The sequence below is a fragment of the Molothrus ater genome, chromosome 13 (assembly GCF_012460135.2).
Source record: "Molothrus ater isolate BHLD 08-10-18 breed brown headed cowbird chromosome 13, BPBGC_Mater_1.1, whole genome shotgun sequence".
In the NCBI taxonomy this organism is placed as follows: domain Eukaryota; kingdom Metazoa; phylum Chordata; class Aves; order Passeriformes; family Icteridae; genus Molothrus; species Molothrus ater.
The window spans coordinates 3495905-3510797 of NC_050490.2; the positions used below are offsets into that span (position 1 = coordinate 3495905).

General features: G+C 53.6%; 3 protein-coding genes across 3 annotated transcripts; 1 reads left to right on the top strand and 2 right to left on the bottom strand.

Moving 5' to 3' along the window:
- The first annotated feature begins 68 nt into the window (after positions 1-68).
- MPI (mannose phosphate isomerase) lies at positions 69-3520 on the top strand. Its single transcript, XM_036389690.1, is given in 9 exon segments — positions 69-109; positions 423-550; positions 838-1038; positions 1119-1260; positions 1806-1843; positions 1845-1989; positions 2087-2260; positions 2419-2627; positions 2974-3520. Coding segments are annotated over 9 exon segments (1272 nt in total). The 5' UTR covers positions 69-93; the 3' UTR covers positions 3193-3520.
- A 169-nt stretch (positions 3521-3689) lies between these two features.
- FAM219B (family with sequence similarity 219 member B) lies at positions 3690-7120 on the bottom strand. Its single transcript, XM_036389692.1, has 6 exons — positions 7015-7120; positions 5673-5775; positions 5333-5417; positions 4934-5011; positions 4615-4663; positions 3690-4463 (listed from the first exon to the last, which is right to left on the bottom strand). Exons 1-6 carry the CDS (start codon positions 7102-7104, stop codon positions 4305-4307), a joined length of 564 nt encoding a protein of 187 aa, XP_036245585.1. The 5' UTR covers positions 7105-7120; the 3' UTR covers positions 3690-4304.
- A 1196-nt stretch (positions 7121-8316) lies between these two features.
- LOC118690938 (cytochrome c oxidase subunit 5A, mitochondrial) lies at positions 8317-13890 on the bottom strand. The gene is made up of 5 exons (XM_036389942.2): positions 13623-13890; positions 10803-10919; positions 9440-9561; positions 8971-9093; positions 8317-8473 (listed from the first exon to the last, which is right to left on the bottom strand). Exons 1-4 carry the CDS (start codon positions 13705-13707, stop codon positions 8980-8982), a joined length of 438 nt encoding a protein of 145 aa, XP_036245835.1. The 5' UTR covers positions 13708-13890; the 3' UTR covers positions 8317-8473; positions 8971-8979.
- Between the last annotated feature and the right edge of the window lie 1003 nt (positions 13891-14893).

A 14893-nucleotide genomic window follows, 5' to 3' on the forward strand; every position in this document is an offset into this window, starting at 1 on the left:
GTTAACCCGGTGGGCGTGGCCGCGTGACGTCAGGCGTGGCGGCGGCGGCGGGGGGGCGGTGAGGGAGGGGGGCAGGTCCTGCCCGGCCGAGCCATGGCGGAGATCCGCGGTGAGCGGGGCACGGGCACCGGGCACCACCGCCCGCCCGCCCGGGGATGGGCTCCGCGATGGGACACCGGGGACCCCCTCCGGGACCCCCCGGGCGATGAGGAGGAGGGCCCGTGAGTCGTGCCCCCAGCCCGGGCACCCCCAGATCGCCGTGTGATGGTTGAAAATCGTCCCCACAGAGTGTCCCCTGCCAAGGCCGTGGTGCTCTCCCTCCCTGCCATCCTGTCACCCTGCCCCGCGGGCTCTGTGCGTGTGCGGGAGGATTTCCGGGGGTTCTTTCTGTGCCCCGCTAACACTTGAATTCCCTCCCGCAGTGTTCCCCCTGTCCTGCGTGGTGCAGAACTATTCCTGGGGGAAGGTGGGCCTGGAGAGCGAGGTGGCCAAGCTGGTGGCCAGCGCTGACCCCCTGGTCCAGATCCAACCTGACCAGCCCTACGCTGAGGTGAGTGTGTCTCTGTGTCCATTCTGTCCGTGTGTCCGTCCCATCCGTGTGTCCATCCGTGTGTTCATCCCACCCCGCGGCCGTGGTGGCTCTCACCATCCTGTGTCCTACCGGGACACGATGCTGCCCCTCAGCTGTCCCGTGTCCCCCTGGCTTGGAGGGCAGCCCGGCATGACTCAGCCCCCGAGGGAGCTGCCAGGGATCACCTCCTTGGAAAAGCCCAAGTCATCCGTGCTGGCTGCCCGGCTCGGCTCGGGGTGCCAGCTGTGTGTGTTGGTGTCTGGCAGCTCTGGATGGGCACACACCCCCGGGGCGATGCCCTCATCCGGGATAACCGCATCCCCCAAAAGACCCTGGGCCAGTGGATCGCCGACAACCCCGCCTGCCTGGGGGCCAAGGTGAAGGATGCCTTCCAGGGACACCTGCCCTTCCTGTTCAAGGTGCTGTCGGTCAACACCGCCCTGTCTGTCCAGGCACACCCCAACAAGGTAGGGAGAGTCCAGTGTGGGCAGCCCAGGCAGATCCTGTGTCCTGGGGAGCTCAGGCAGCTCCTGTCCCCTCTCTGCAGGAGCTGGCAGCGAAGCTCCATGCCCAGTTCCCTGAGCACTATCCCGATGCCAACCACAAGCCCGAAATGGCCATCGCTCTCACCCCCTTCGAGGGCATGTGTGGCTTCCGGCCTGTGGAGGAGATTGTCTCCTTCCTCCAGAGTAAGGGTGGAGGAGGGTGCATGGTCAGACTCCGAAGTGGGGATGGTGGCCATGGGGTGGGGATGATGGCCCTGCTCCCTTGGGATGGGCTCTGGGATGGGGATGGTGGCCATGCTCCCTTGGGATGGAGTTTGGGGTGGGGATGAGGCCCTGCTCCCTTGGGATGAGGTTTGGGATGAGGATTGTTACACTCTTGGGTGGGCTTTGGTGTGGGGATGGTGGTCCTGCTCCCGTGCAATGGGCTTTGGGGTGGGGATGAGGGTCCTGCTCCCTTGGGATGAGGTCTGGGGTGGGGATGGTGGCCATTCTCCCTTAGGATGGGCTTTGGGGTGGGAATGGTGGCCATGCTCCCTTGGGATGGGGTTTGGGGTGGGAATGGGGGCCCTGCTCCCTTGGGATGGAGTTCAGGGTGCGGGCAGCGCTCCCAGGGATGGGATTCGCCGTGGGGACAGTGACTGTGCTCTCCTGGGATGGGGGTGCTGCTCCCGGCCTGGGGCTGTTCTCCCCTGGCCTGGGGCTGGCTCTGAGTGGCGCTGGCCCCGCAGATGTCCCTGAGCTGCGGGCCCTGATCGGGGAGGTGGCCTGCGGAGCAGCTGGAGCGCAGCGGCAGCGACGACCCCCGCGGGGTCTCGGCCGCGCTCCGCGTGTGCTTCACCCGCCTCATGAAGAGCGAGAAGAAGTTCTTCGTGGACCAGCTGAACATGCTGGTGAAGAGGATCTCCCAGGAAGGTGGGTGCTGGCTGTGACACCCCAAACCAGTTCGGGGGGCTGTGTTTGGGGAGAGGCTGAGGCTCTCCCCACACTGGTCTGGGTCTGTCCTGCGCAGCAGCGGAAGGGAAGGACACGTCAGGGAGCAACGGGGAGCTGCTGCTGCGGCTGCACTCCCAGTATCCGGGGGACATCGGCTGCTTCACCATTTATTTCCTGAACCTGGTGAGGCTGGAGCCAGGGGAGGCCATGTTCCTGGGAGCCAACGAGCCCCACGCCTACCTGCACGGAGGTGAGCGTCACGGGGGCTCTCCTAAGCCCGGCATCCTGCAAGGCCTGGCCGTAGGGACGAGAGGAGGGGCTGGGCTGAGGGCTGGGCTGAGGGCTGGGCTGAAGGCTGGGCTGGGCTGAGGGCTGGGCTGGGCTGATGGCGCTGCCCCGTCCCCACAGACTGCGTGGAGGTGATGGCGTGCTCGGACAACACGGTGCGCGCCGGGCTCACGCCCAAGTTCATCGATGTGCTCACTTTGTGTGAGATGCTCAACTACACACCAGCACCCAGCAGCTCCAAGATCCTCCCGGCAACGCAGAGCCAGCTCGATCCCCACGTCTACCTCTACGACCCACCTGTGCCAGACTTCACCATCATGAGGATAGAGGTGAGAGGTGACAGCTCCGTGCTGGGGACACCGGGTGGGACACACCAGTGCTGGCTGGGGCTCACACACCTTTGTTATCAGTGTCCTGGCAAGGTGGGAGGGATGTTTGGGCATAATGGGGTGCTGGTCTCTTTATCCCTCCCTGGAGCTTGTTCACCTTCTCCAGCAGCTCTGGGCAGAGGGAGAACCAGGAAGAGGCCTTGGGTGTCCTCAGCCAAGCTGAGTTCCCTGGGCTTGGGCTGCTGCAGGCACAGCAAAGGGGTGGGAGTGGGGCCAACCCCCTTCCAGCTCTGCAGAGAGGAGGAAAGCTGAGGGACACCCCAACACAGTGACATTTCCTTGGCAGATCCCTGCCTCCGTCAAGCTGTACCTCATCTCTGCCATGGACTCTGCCAGCATTCTGCTGGTGATCCAAGGGACAGCCGTGGGCACCTCCACAGCGGCAGCCTCAGAGATGTCCCTGCGCCGTGGCTCCGTGCTCTTCGTGTCGGCCAACGAGAGCATCTCCCTGCACCTCTCCTCACCCGAAGGGATGCTGCTCTTCCGAGCCTGCTGCCTCCTCTGAGCAGCGCCTGGGACACTTCCACCACAACACTCCATGTTTGAGTAGATAGAAACTGCTGTGGGCAAAGTCTTCTCGCTTGAAAGGTCTCCCTCCACCTGTTAAACCCTCGAAGCAGCCCTGAGGTCTAGAAAGAGCAGTTCTGTGGATCAGCTCCTTGGAGGTGGTGCAGACCACAGGCTTTCTGCTGCTTCTGGTGGGCTCTTCCCAAGCCTGGCTGATGGCAGCCAGTGTCCCCCTTCCCTGGCTGTAAAAGGGGGCTGCCTGGGGGATGATGGAGCAGGAGAGCCTCTGCTGCTGTGAATAAAGAAGTGACTTTGTCCCTGGTGAAGGGCAGCGTGGTGGAGGGAGCAGGAGGATGGAGGGGGACAGAGAGGCTGGGAGCAGCTCCAGCATCCCCCCAGTGCTGGCTGTGATTCCCCCCCTTGCTCCTCAGGCACAGGAAAAGAGTAAAATGTGATGAGAGAAGACAGGAGTCCCCCTCACAGCACCAGCACCCCTTCTGAGTAATGAGATCCAGTTTATTAAGTGCTCCCTTTTACAAGTAAGATACAAAAACAAACAAACATGCCCCCCACCCAACCCATTCATGTCTCTTGACATGAAATATTTAAATAAGGTTTCTGTATAAGAAGCTGATTGTCCTCTATGTCATAGAGCAGGACCATGGTTTAAGGCAGCGTTTATGGTTTGCAGCAGGGAGGCTCTCCAGCCCCCCAAATCCAAGCCCTGTGCAGAGCTGGGATGGGGGCCTGGGCTGTGCCTCACCTGCATCAAAGCAGCGTTGAGGAGAATGGGAATAAGCCATTAGCTCCAACCCCAGAAACTCCCAAATCCTTCCCTTAATACCCCCGTGAAGGTGCCAGGCCCTGCCTGTCCTCTCTTCCCACCCCAGCCAAGTGCGAGGTCCCATGCAGGTCACCAAAATGTCACTGTGCCACCGCCCCCTGGTATTGCTGAGTGTAAGGAGAAGTGTTTTGGAGTCAGTTGGTCTCTGCCACGAGCAGCATCGTTCAGTTCAGTCCTTGTGTCACCATCCTGGCACGGGACCCGGACACCCACCAGCCATCCCACGGGACAAAGAAAGTGCTGGATTTTGACCTGTTCTTGTGCAGCTACTGGATCACACAGGAGAGATTTTCTCCAAAACAACAGGGGCAAGAAGAGGAGGCAGCAGGTTTTGGGGGGATGAGGTCCAGGTCTTCATCATCGGGGACCTCGTCGAGGTGGTACCCATCCTGCAGCAGCTGCCGGCTCAGGTCCTGGGTCACCTGCTGCAAGGGGACAAAGCAGAGCTCTGCAGGATGGACACACATCCACACCCTGGGGGTGATGCTTCCAGTCCCAGCCAGAGCCTCGAGGGGTCAGGGGGACGAGGGAGCCCCTGGGGACCCCATGGTGTCACAGTCAGAGCCCCGCACTTGCCTCAGCAGAGGAGTATCCCGAGGAACACCTGGATCCTGGCTCCCCATCACTGAGGGGAAAAAGAAACAGAGCTGGCCAGGAAATGGGGGCTTTAGGGTGCAGATAAGGGGAATTTGGGGGAAAAAAAGGAGCTGGCAGTGCAACCCCAAGGAGTATTTTAAATCTGGGACAGCAGGAGCGTTTCGCTGCCCTGAGGTGCCCAGTGCCACCAAGGATGCTCTACAACTGACAAGGAAAATCAACCCCCCCAAAAAGCCATCTGGGAGAACCCCCACCCTCAAAATCGTGGGATATTTACTGAAAATCTTGGGCTATTCACCTGTCTGAGTCGAGGGAGACCAGGTTTTCATCAGCTGTCTGGCTGAGCGCCGTGTAGCCCTTGTTGAACTTCACAGACCTGCCAGGAAATGCAGGAGGGAGACCAGCACAGATGTTTTATGTGCAAACACATCCACAGAGCTGACAGGCTGAGGAGCCAGGGCAGGGATCCCACTCCTTCCCACCACCAGCTAAACCCCAGGATACCCAAATAAATCCATACCACTAAATCATCCCCAAAACGGAGAGAAAATCAGTATATTTTATTATACTGGGTGTTCCTGGCCAAACAGAGCCAGCAGAATAAGGTCCCAAACTCTTCTTTTTAATCCTCTGAGTTTCCCAGTCTCCCCAAGAAAAGTGAAAAAGGCATTTTGAAAAGAGGAGGAGGAGATCAGACCTTTTAGGAGTTGGTTTCAGGGCAGTGGGTGCCCCCAGCAGCCCCTGCCTTCGCAGCGCTGCCTTTGCCAGCTCCCGCTGCCTCTCTGCAAGCCAAGAACAGGGACACAGAGGAAAAATCCCCAAATGCTCCCAAAGGGGTTCTTCTTCTGGGGAATGGGTGAGGAGGGTGGCGCAGGTGAGCCTGGGTGCAGTGCAGTGCTTTCCCAATGGGGTTTTAATGGGGTTTTATAAAGGTTTTATCCCACCAAGGAATAAAAGGGCTTTTGGTAACCCCAGCTCTGGGAGAGAGGTGGGAATGACACCCAAAATCCCAGCAGAGTGCACCAAGCATCACTTACTCAGCTTGGCCTGGATGGAGGGAGGTTTGCTCATGATGTATGGACCTCTTTTCTCCACCACATCTGTCCCTTTGTTCAGCCTCTTCTTTTCAGCCCAAATCAGCTAAAAAAAGAATGGAAGAAGCATTTAGCACCTCTCCACGGGGATGAAGTAAAGCAGAGTCATCTCAGAGCATCTGATCCTTCCTGGGAGCTCAAGGTCAGCAGGGAAATCTGTCCCCAGGGAAATGTGTCCCCAGGGACAGCTCCTCCTCCCCAGCCTAGGGGAGGGAGAGGAAGAGGAATAAGCAGATCTGATAGCAGATGAGAGGATTATTTGGGAATGGTGGTGCTAATTAAAAGCACAGGTAGTCACCATCACAATTCCTGTGCAAGCCTGGCTGCAGTAATACTTGGGAAAAGGTGGTAGAGGAGATTTCCTGAGAGGTTAATCAAACACAAATGTAAGGATTGTGTATTTTTAATTTGAGGTCTCCAAGCTTCTCCTTTTATCCAGTTATTGTCAAGGAGAACCAATGCTCCTAAGGGCAAGGGGGAGGAAAAAACCTCCACAAACACAAGAAGTAATGAATAAAATAGAGGGAAAATCAGAGAGAGTTGGCACAGGAGGGACATGGAATTAAAGGAACACGGCAGAGGACTGGGGATGGTGATTGCAGAGCACAGCCAGGATTAGCCTCAGTGTCTTAAGCTGGAATTAGCAGGACAGAGCTTTATAGTGGGAATGACCAGGCAGGCAGTGCCCCCCCAGATCCCTCTGGATGTGCCATACCCCTTCCTAGCCAGCTGATGCTGTGTGTGTGTACATATATATATAATTATTTTTATATTTATATTTATACACTGTATACACTACTGTGCTTCTCTGTCTGCAACTCGGAAAGATGAACTGTCCCACTGTATTGCTCCTATACTGCCCCACACACCTACCCCACAATGCCCCATGGACATACCCCAGCCCCACAACCCCTGTGCACACACCCCACAGTGCCCTACAGATACCCCCAGCCCCATAACCCCTGTGCACACACCCCACACTGCCCCATGGACATACCCCAGCCCTACACCACCCCTGTTCACGTACCCCACACTGCCCCACACTCTCCTCAGCCACACAGCCCCACGCAGATATCCTACATGGCCCCATACCCCCATGTAGATATCCCACACAGCCCCATAGCCCCGGGCAGATATCCACACAGCTCCATGCAATATCCCACACAGCCCCATAGCCCCATACAGATACCCCACACATCCCCACACCCACAATGCACATACCCCTCCCAGCCCCACGCTCGCCTCCCAGCCCCGCAGCCCCAGCACACCCGTACACCGCACGTACCCCCGGGCCCCGCCGACCGGCGGCTCCGCTGGCAGCGGCACCAGGAGCGGCACCGGGACCTGGCCCGGCTCCGCCGCCGCCCGTCGCCATGGCCGCCCCTGGCCCCGCCCCATGGCCCTCCCGCCAATGGCAGCGCGGGGCCGGCGGGGCTCAGCCAATGGGAGGCGGGGAAAGGGCGCGCCCCTCTGCCGCGCATGCGTGGTGGGACGGGCCAGCGGGGCGGGAGAGCGGGACGGGACACAGGGACTGCGGGACAGGACCATGGATTGAAATAGGAGTCTTTTCGAGACAGGTCCCATAAGCTCTTGGAGGTCTATTTCACACTCAAGATAGCTCCAGCCACTTTTGGAGGTCTAAAATCAGCACCAGGATGGCTTCTGTTGCAGTGTTGGAAACAAAAATGTTTCAATAAAAGGCAAAATAATAAACTCTTTACAGAGAAAAATCGAGCCAGGTGGGAGAGGTTCTTGCTCTTGGTAAAACACCTCAAAGAAGCCAATTGTTTGTTTGTTCTCTTCTTTTTCTAGTAAATTGCTCAGGCAGGACTTTTTGGCTCCTGTCCCATTGGCTATCCTTAAGTTTGAGGTGAAGTTCCCAGGCCTATGAGATGCATTTTTCACCTAATCGAGGACAGGAACTTCTGAGCTTCTTTCCTTTTTAAGGGGACAGAGGTAGTTTTGTCACTCCGTCAACAGGGGGCACATTCCCGTATCTCACCCTTTCTATACATCTAAAAAGAAGGAGAAATGAACAGGAACTGAAAAAGTCTTACAATGGATGAAACAGTGGGATGGGATGGGACTGTGGGACACAACACGGCTCTTGCCCTGAGCCCACTGTACAGAAACAAATTCCTGTTTTCCCAAAAAATTCCCCTCTTCTAGGAGGAAAATAACAGGATGAAGATATTTCCCTTCTCCTTCCACCCACCTCTGTTGGTTTATTTCCCAAACCCTTGCCTGGGCCAGAGCTGAGTGGAAAACAGGGACAGTATCCCAGAACAGATCCCCTTCCTGGTGAGGACACGACCCTTGCAAACAGGAGCTCCCAGCCCACATCTGAGGCTTTGGACGTGATTTCAGGGAAATGCCTCCTCCCCAAAGCTGTGCATTACAAGGAACCACACTCTCCACACAGCTCCTGCTCTTCCCCTCCCAGAGCCATGTGCTTGAGAAGGCTCTGGGCACGAGCTTTGCAGAGAAAGCAACAATTTAGAAGCTCCTACGAGCTCATTTATGGTTTGTTCCTTGTTTTTCCCTACAAAAGCAACAGGAAATGACCACACGAGGCACTGGTACCACATGAGTCAAACCAGGTTTTCCTTTATTAGGCCCAACTCCACAGCACTTCCACTGTGACTCAATAAAGGAAGAAGTTATGTCAAGTAAGATTTAAAGTTTGGCTCTCCAAGTGATGGTGTACAATCTGGTAGCATCAGCAGAACACTTGAGTGATCCACCTGGCATAGAAAATAACAGGGGAAAAATAAAAAAAAAAACATTAAAGAAGCAGACTAGAAGCTCCACAAAGTTTCCATGAGGTCCCAAATGAGTTATTTCCATCCCTTTTACCTTCAAAGCCTTATTTAATCATGCTCAGCTCAAAAATGCAGGTACTGCATTCCCAGCACAGCTGATTCAGGACCCCTGGCACCAAGACATTGTATCCCAGGGCAAGGAGGAGGAAAAGGACTTAAAATATCCAGAATCAAGCACTATTTGCAGCAGTCTGACACACAGTATCTCTATTCCAGGCATAATATTTAAAAAAAGAATATGACATTGGTCATCTGAGGAAACTGAATTAAGAGGTTTCACTTCCATGAGGATTTTTATTTAGGGCTTTATTTTAGTCTGGGATTAGGGCACATTAGGTCTTGCCTATGCTGTCTTTGCCAGGGGGTTTGGTGTACAGGACTCCCATGCCAAGAGTCTGGGAAGCAACACCAAATCTTACCAACAAGGTTTATGCTTTGTCCAGGCCCAGTTCCTCTGGAGTGGAGATTCCAAGTTCACTCAAAGTTGGTCTAAGCTCCTGGATAACGTAAGGATAGATTTCCTTGTGGGGTCCTGCCTTGTCCTGAAAAAAAAAAAAAAAATCCCAAAAAACAAAGAATGGAGTTACTTCAAAATACACATTTCCAAAGCCTCCCACTTCTGCCTGTGGCAGAGCAGAGCTCCTGGCCTCTAAGGCTGAAATAAAAGTCCTGGCTTCTCTGAACTCCCTGGCCAGGCTGGATTCAGGTTTCAAGGAGTTGGTTTCAGGTGTTCCCCAAGAGAGCTTTCTGAGTTACTTCTCTCAGTCTCCCAAGAAACCAGCAAGCTTTGTGCTCATCATGGAACCACTGATGGTGGTTTCCCTTTGCAGCAGGGAAAACTGCCCTGCTGGCAGGCTCTGGCAATGGCAACAGGGCAGTTCCACCCACCTTTACAACCTCTAGGATGCGGACAGCACTGGCAAAGTCATTTAACCGTCTGCAGGCCCTCAGAGCCGCGTCGATGATCTTGGGCTCCGGGACCAGGTCGTAGCCCACCAGTGTGTTGATGCCTGTGGAGACAAGGGAACACCAAGGGGAACTGGGAACCAGCTTGTCATGATCTCAAAAGGAGCCCCTTGCTGTCTGCTCCCTTCCTCTCTGACAGAAAAACTCAGCACCTCATCAGGCAAGTGCTGCTGGAAGGATCCCTCTGGCTGCAATTATCTGCTTATGAAATCACATTTTGAAGGCATAATGGGCCTTAAAAGATGAACTGTCCCATTGTATTGGGGGGACACACACCTACCCCACAATGCCCCATGGACATACCCCAGCCCCATAACCCCTGTGCACACACCCCACACTGCCCTACAGATACCCCCAGCCCCATAACCCCTGTGCACACACCCCACACTGCCCTACAGATACCCCCAGCTGCATAACCCCCGTGCTCACACCCCACAGTGCCCTACAGATTCCCCCAGCCCTATACCACCCCAAAAAATGGGGTAAGTTTAATAAAACTTGGCAACTCCACAGCAAAAACCTGAAGACAGCCACACAAAAAGTCTGTAGGGAGTTATGGCCAAGCCATTAGCCAAAGTCCGAAGAAAAATGAGCACAGCAGAGCTCAAAAACACTGTCATTGGAGCAAGTGCTACTGTCCCTCCCATCCAGATGTTAAAATCATGGAATCATGGAACGGTTTGGGTTGGAAGGACCTCAGAGATCATCTAGTCCACCATTCTATCATGGGCATGTGTTACGGACATATTTTATGAAAAACCTTTTGCTAGTATTTTTCTCCTGAGAAGCTGAGAGGCCTCAGAAACAAAATGTAAACAATAATTATCTGCTGCTGTGGAATGCAACAGGTGCATCTTTGATTGGTCTCATGTGGTTGTTTTTAATTAATGGCCAATCACAGTCCAGCTGTCTCAGACTCTCTGGTCAGTCACAAGATTTTATTATCATTCCTTTCCTTTTCCTTGCTAGCTTTCTGATGAAATCCTTTCTTCTATTCTTTTAGTATAGTTTTAGTATATCATTTTCTTTTAATATAATATATATCATAAAATAATAAATCAACCTTCTGAAACATAAAGTCAAGATTCTCACCTCTTCCCTCATCCTAAGACCCCTACAAACACCAACACAGGCAGGGACACCTTCCACTAGACCAGGTTATTCCAAGCCCTGGCCTTGGACACTTCCAGGGATGAGGAGTCCACAAAACACCAACTAAAGTTGTTACTTCTGGTCAGAAAACTTCTATTTACTCCAGGTTATGCTTCCCTGGTCTCCAACTTACCTTTCCTGAGCTCCCAGGCATCGATATCTGGCTTGTTGAAATATGTCACCCAGCGAGCATCGAATTCTTCATCTGACTCTTGTGACCCGTGAGAGTAGCAGCGAGCAGGAAGCACAGCTGAGTGCAGGAAAAAAGGAACAAACTTGGAGCAAAAGGAACATAACTGCTTCAGTCCTGACCAAGAGGCCAGAAGCCTCCATAAAATATGGATTGCCTTGTTATAGTCAGTCCTGGATGAGCCCTGGGTGGATGTAACTTATTAAATATCGTGGTTTATGTTGTAGCAAAGTGTCTGCTTTTTTCCATATCAGACTTCCAAAGTGTTCCCAGAGCATTGGTCAGAGCATGGCAAAGACACACAAAAACCTACTCTGAAGAGGTTTTCTGGCATTCCTTTTTCTGTAAAATACAGGAATTCTTCCTCTTCCCACAGCCAAGTGAGACTGAGAAGCTTTAACATGCACGTTCCTCACCAACAAAATTCCATGCAATTCCTAGAGAGGCTCTCAAAAGCAAAGGGATGAGAGATATTCCTTCCAACAGAAGGGCTGGAGGAGGAAAAAAACGATCACAAGGTATCTATCCAAGAGAAAAACTCCTGGATCTCAAGATTGCAATTGCATTAATATTTGATAACTAATCACAAAAGCAGATTGTATGCTAACACACAAATTAGTCTGATAGGATCATTGTTTCTTCACTCAGCACTATCACAAATTTTGGTTTTTTGGATGAACCTGTCTTTTTTTACCCCACAAAGGTTGGAACAGTTTTCTAAGGGAACTAAACTGAAGGACCACAAGCCTGGTGCTTCCTTTCCCCACTGCTAATCTCACTCCACTAATATTTGCAGAGAGGTCACACACCAGATACGACCTTGGAGCTCAAAGCTCTGCTTCACACAAGTCAAATTTAGCTCCTGACTTTTTCTTTCTTAACCCAGCACGAATCACTCACAGTGATCAACTACAGGGTTTTATTTAAAACCAAAACAAAAAAACCCAACACCACAACTGGGCTGTACTTTTGCTGATATACTTCTCTTTGGTTTCATTAATGGTAGCCTAATTAGCAGGCAATTTGCTTTTTTAACAAAATGTAACCTTGTCCAACATTTCAGCTGCAATACTGGTTTATGCAATGGAAGCATGAAAATAGCTTTATTTAGTTTAGCTATGGAAAAGTAAACAACAGGCCAAGACAGAATTAAAATGCTCTTTTGGTTTCTTTGTAGGGAAATTCCCCCTCCTTTCCCCAGCTCCAGAGTAGACCTTTGACCCTGCTCTTTGCAACCAATCACCTGCAGAGCTGAGCTCAGAGCAAGAGCAGGGCTCTGGAAATGCTCCTGCTCCCAGGACACTCCTGAAAACCCTCCAGGTTTCAGCTGGCTGAAGGAGAATCCTTATTTTTCTTACACAGAAAAAAAAAATCCTGCCGAAAACCAGCAAATCTCAGCTGGAGAAAAGCCTAAACTGAAGCGCTCAAATACCATCTTTAAGTCAAAATCTGAAGTCTTTTCCTCAACAAAATCATTTCCTGGATCCAGGAGGCAAATACAGACCGTAAGAATTAAAGCTCTGGCTTTCCAGGGTGTGTTTCTCAATTGCTGCTATGTTTCTTTTCCACATTCATGTTTCTATGTGTGTCTGCAGAGTCCCTCTGGCCTGAGTTTCAGCAGGGTCCATCAAGGTCACTGTCACACACATGACGTGTGTGTGACAGCCAGCCTATCCAGGCAGAGATTCCCAGCTCAAGGAAGAACCAAAGGGCAAGCACCTTTGCTTTAAAGTGAACTTAACAGGAATTAAGCATAAAATCACCTAATATGACACAAAACCATGTTGAAGCTTCTCTGAGGGCCAAAATTGGGCAGTTTTCTCCAGTAATGAGCACAGAAGCACGTGTGAAGATAAAACATTAATTTACTGAAAATCTGAGAACGAGGAGCCCAGGGGAAGTTCTGCAGCAACGGAACCCCCCTGCAAAAGGGTGGCAGCAGTGTTAAGTGGGGTGTTTGAAACACAAGAGCTTGGAAAAGAAGAACACAGAGCCTCCTGGAAACAAGGCCCAGGAGCAGCCGGGGTTCAGCAGCTCAAAGGAACAGCGAGCAAAGATTTTAGTGGATTCAAAATAACAAAAGATCAAAGGCGCTGAGCAGCATCTAAGAAATCCTGTGCTTATTATTTAAAAAGACGCAGTGACAGGCTCCCTAAGGCAGTTGTTTAACTCACACGTGCCGCAGCAGAGGCACACACAGGTCTCCGAGCATTATTAGTGTCTGCTAATTAGGTATTAATTGCGATGAAGAAGTTAATTAGCTATTAATTGCGATGCACAGGCAGTGCATTCTCTGCAGCCTCCGTCTTCCAGCCCTGCCACCCTGGCCACCATCACAGACCGCTGCCTGGAGCCGGTCCTCCTACTCTCTCTATTAACTGGGGCGTTAATATAACAAATAAAATTAACTGCGGTGTTAATTAGGAGGGTGAGGGCCGGCGCGGAGCTGCAGCGGAGCCGGGACTGGCCGGCGCCCCGGTGCTGCGGAGGTCACCGCCGCCCTCCATCAATGTCACCTTGGCGGGAGGCGCAGGGAAAGCGCGGCCGCCCCTCGCTGCAGCCCCTGGGCGGTGCGCGGTGCCCGCTGAGGCGGTGCCGGCGGGGGGATCCCGGTGGCGGCGGCCGGAGCAGGCGGGGGCGGCCCGTGCTAGGCCGCGGGGTCACCGCAAGGACGCGCCGGGCCGCGCGGCCTCGCTCCCCGCCACACCGGGAACCCGGCCGCCAACCGCGGCGGGAAGGACGGAGACGAGCGCGGCCGCTCACCTGCTGGGCCAGCGGGCCGGCGGACGGCGGCGCGGAGGCCGGAGACGGCGCAGCGGCGGAGGAGAGAGGCGCTGGCGGCCAGCATGGCGGCGGGCTGTGAAGGGAGGAGACAGCACCGGCAACCGGGGGCGCGCGCCGCTGGCTCCCGCACCCCACCGGGAAGGAGGGACGGAGGTGAGGGCCGGGGGGGGCCGCTGAGGCGGGTACGGCGGCGCGGCGGGGACGGAGAGGGAGCGTGGAAGGGCGGGAGGCCGCGGGGACGGGCTGGGGGCGCGGCGGGGACGGGCAGGAGGCGCGGTGGGGCGGGGCCGCCGCCATCTTGGGGCGGGGCCGGCCGCCATTTTGTGCGTGAGGGGAGCGGCCATGGGGGGTCTCTCTCAGGTCGCCTGAGGCAGTTTTCGGGAGTGTTTGAGCTCGTTTATGAGGGGTTCGGGCTGCTGCTGTCCCCATTTAGCCGAGCCTGCGTAGCATCCCCGTCCCTGTCAATGGACAGCCGCCGCACTCGATCCCTGTGAGGGAAATGAGCTCAGACCGGCTCATCTGCCAGCTCCAGTTCTCTGAGAGTGTCCCTGTCCCCTCACCGGGGGCTGCTCCCCTCAGCCACCATCGCGCCGGCCTGGGCACGAAATCGCTCCAAAACTCGTCCCTTGGGCTGTGCCTTAGCAGTGCTGCACAAAACCATTGTGATTATTCTACTCACCATGTCCCCCGGTTTTATTTTTTTTTCAGTAATTTTTTATTATTTTCTTATGCTGGAAGCCATCAGCCAGCAAAGCAATGAGGGTAATATCCCCAGTGCTGTCTCTGTGATTGGAAACTAACTGCCTCTGAAATCCATTAAAAACATCTTGCGAATTAACAAAATAAGGAGAAATAAGTGGTTTTTATTCTTTTTTTCCCTTGCTCAGAGAAATGTGAGGTGGCAGCAATGGAGGTGAAGGGCTGTTAGTGTTTAACTGTGTGGCTCTCACAGTCTTCAGGCTCTGATCAGGGTGTTTACAGAGGGATTTATTAATTACGAGGTTTAAAATTAATTTTATTAGTGATTTTGGATTCATTTGGGGTAGGTGCCTGTACCCGGTGCTACTGTGTGGGGTGGAGGGTTGATCTTGAATGGGGTCTGTACTGGAGAAAGGAACTGGGAAGAACTGGCTGGTACAGAGCCCAAAGCTTTACCATCCCCAAACCCACCAAAAAATGTTCATTAACATTAAAAAACCGTTGGAAATTAATGTTTGAGTGAAGGGAATCAATCTGCAGAAGGACAGATA

What these genes read in the sequence shown, in the direction of transcription:
- FAM219B (XM_036389692.1), bottom strand. Translation starts at nt 7,104, where the DNA reads ATGGCGACGGGCGGCGGCGGAGCCGGGCCAGGTCCCGGTGCCGCTCCT. An exon ending in CTCCATCCAGGCCAAGCTGA is followed by an intron (nt 5,418 to 5,672) that starts GTAAGTGATGCT and finishes CTTGGCTTGCAG; the next exon opens with AGAGGCAGCGGGAGCTGGCA. An exon ending in CGGGATACTCCTCTGCTGAG is followed by an intron (nt 4,464 to 4,614) that starts GCAAGTGCGGGG and finishes GTCCCCTTGCAG; the next exon opens with CAGGTGACCCAGGACCTGAG.
- LOC118690938 (XM_036389942.2), bottom strand. Translation starts at nt 13,707, where the DNA reads ATGCTGGCCGCCAGCGCCTCTCTCCTCCGCCGCTGCGCCGTCTCCGGC. An exon ending in CCGGCCCGCTGGCCCAGCAG is followed by an intron (nt 10,920 to 13,622) that starts GTGAGCGGCCGC and finishes TCCTGCACTCAG; the next exon opens with CTGTGCTTCCTGCTCGCTGC. An exon ending in TGCCTGGGAGCTCAGGAAAG is followed by an intron (nt 9,562 to 10,802) that starts GTAAGTTGGAGA and finishes TTGTCTCCACAG; the next exon opens with GCATCAACACACTGGTGGGC.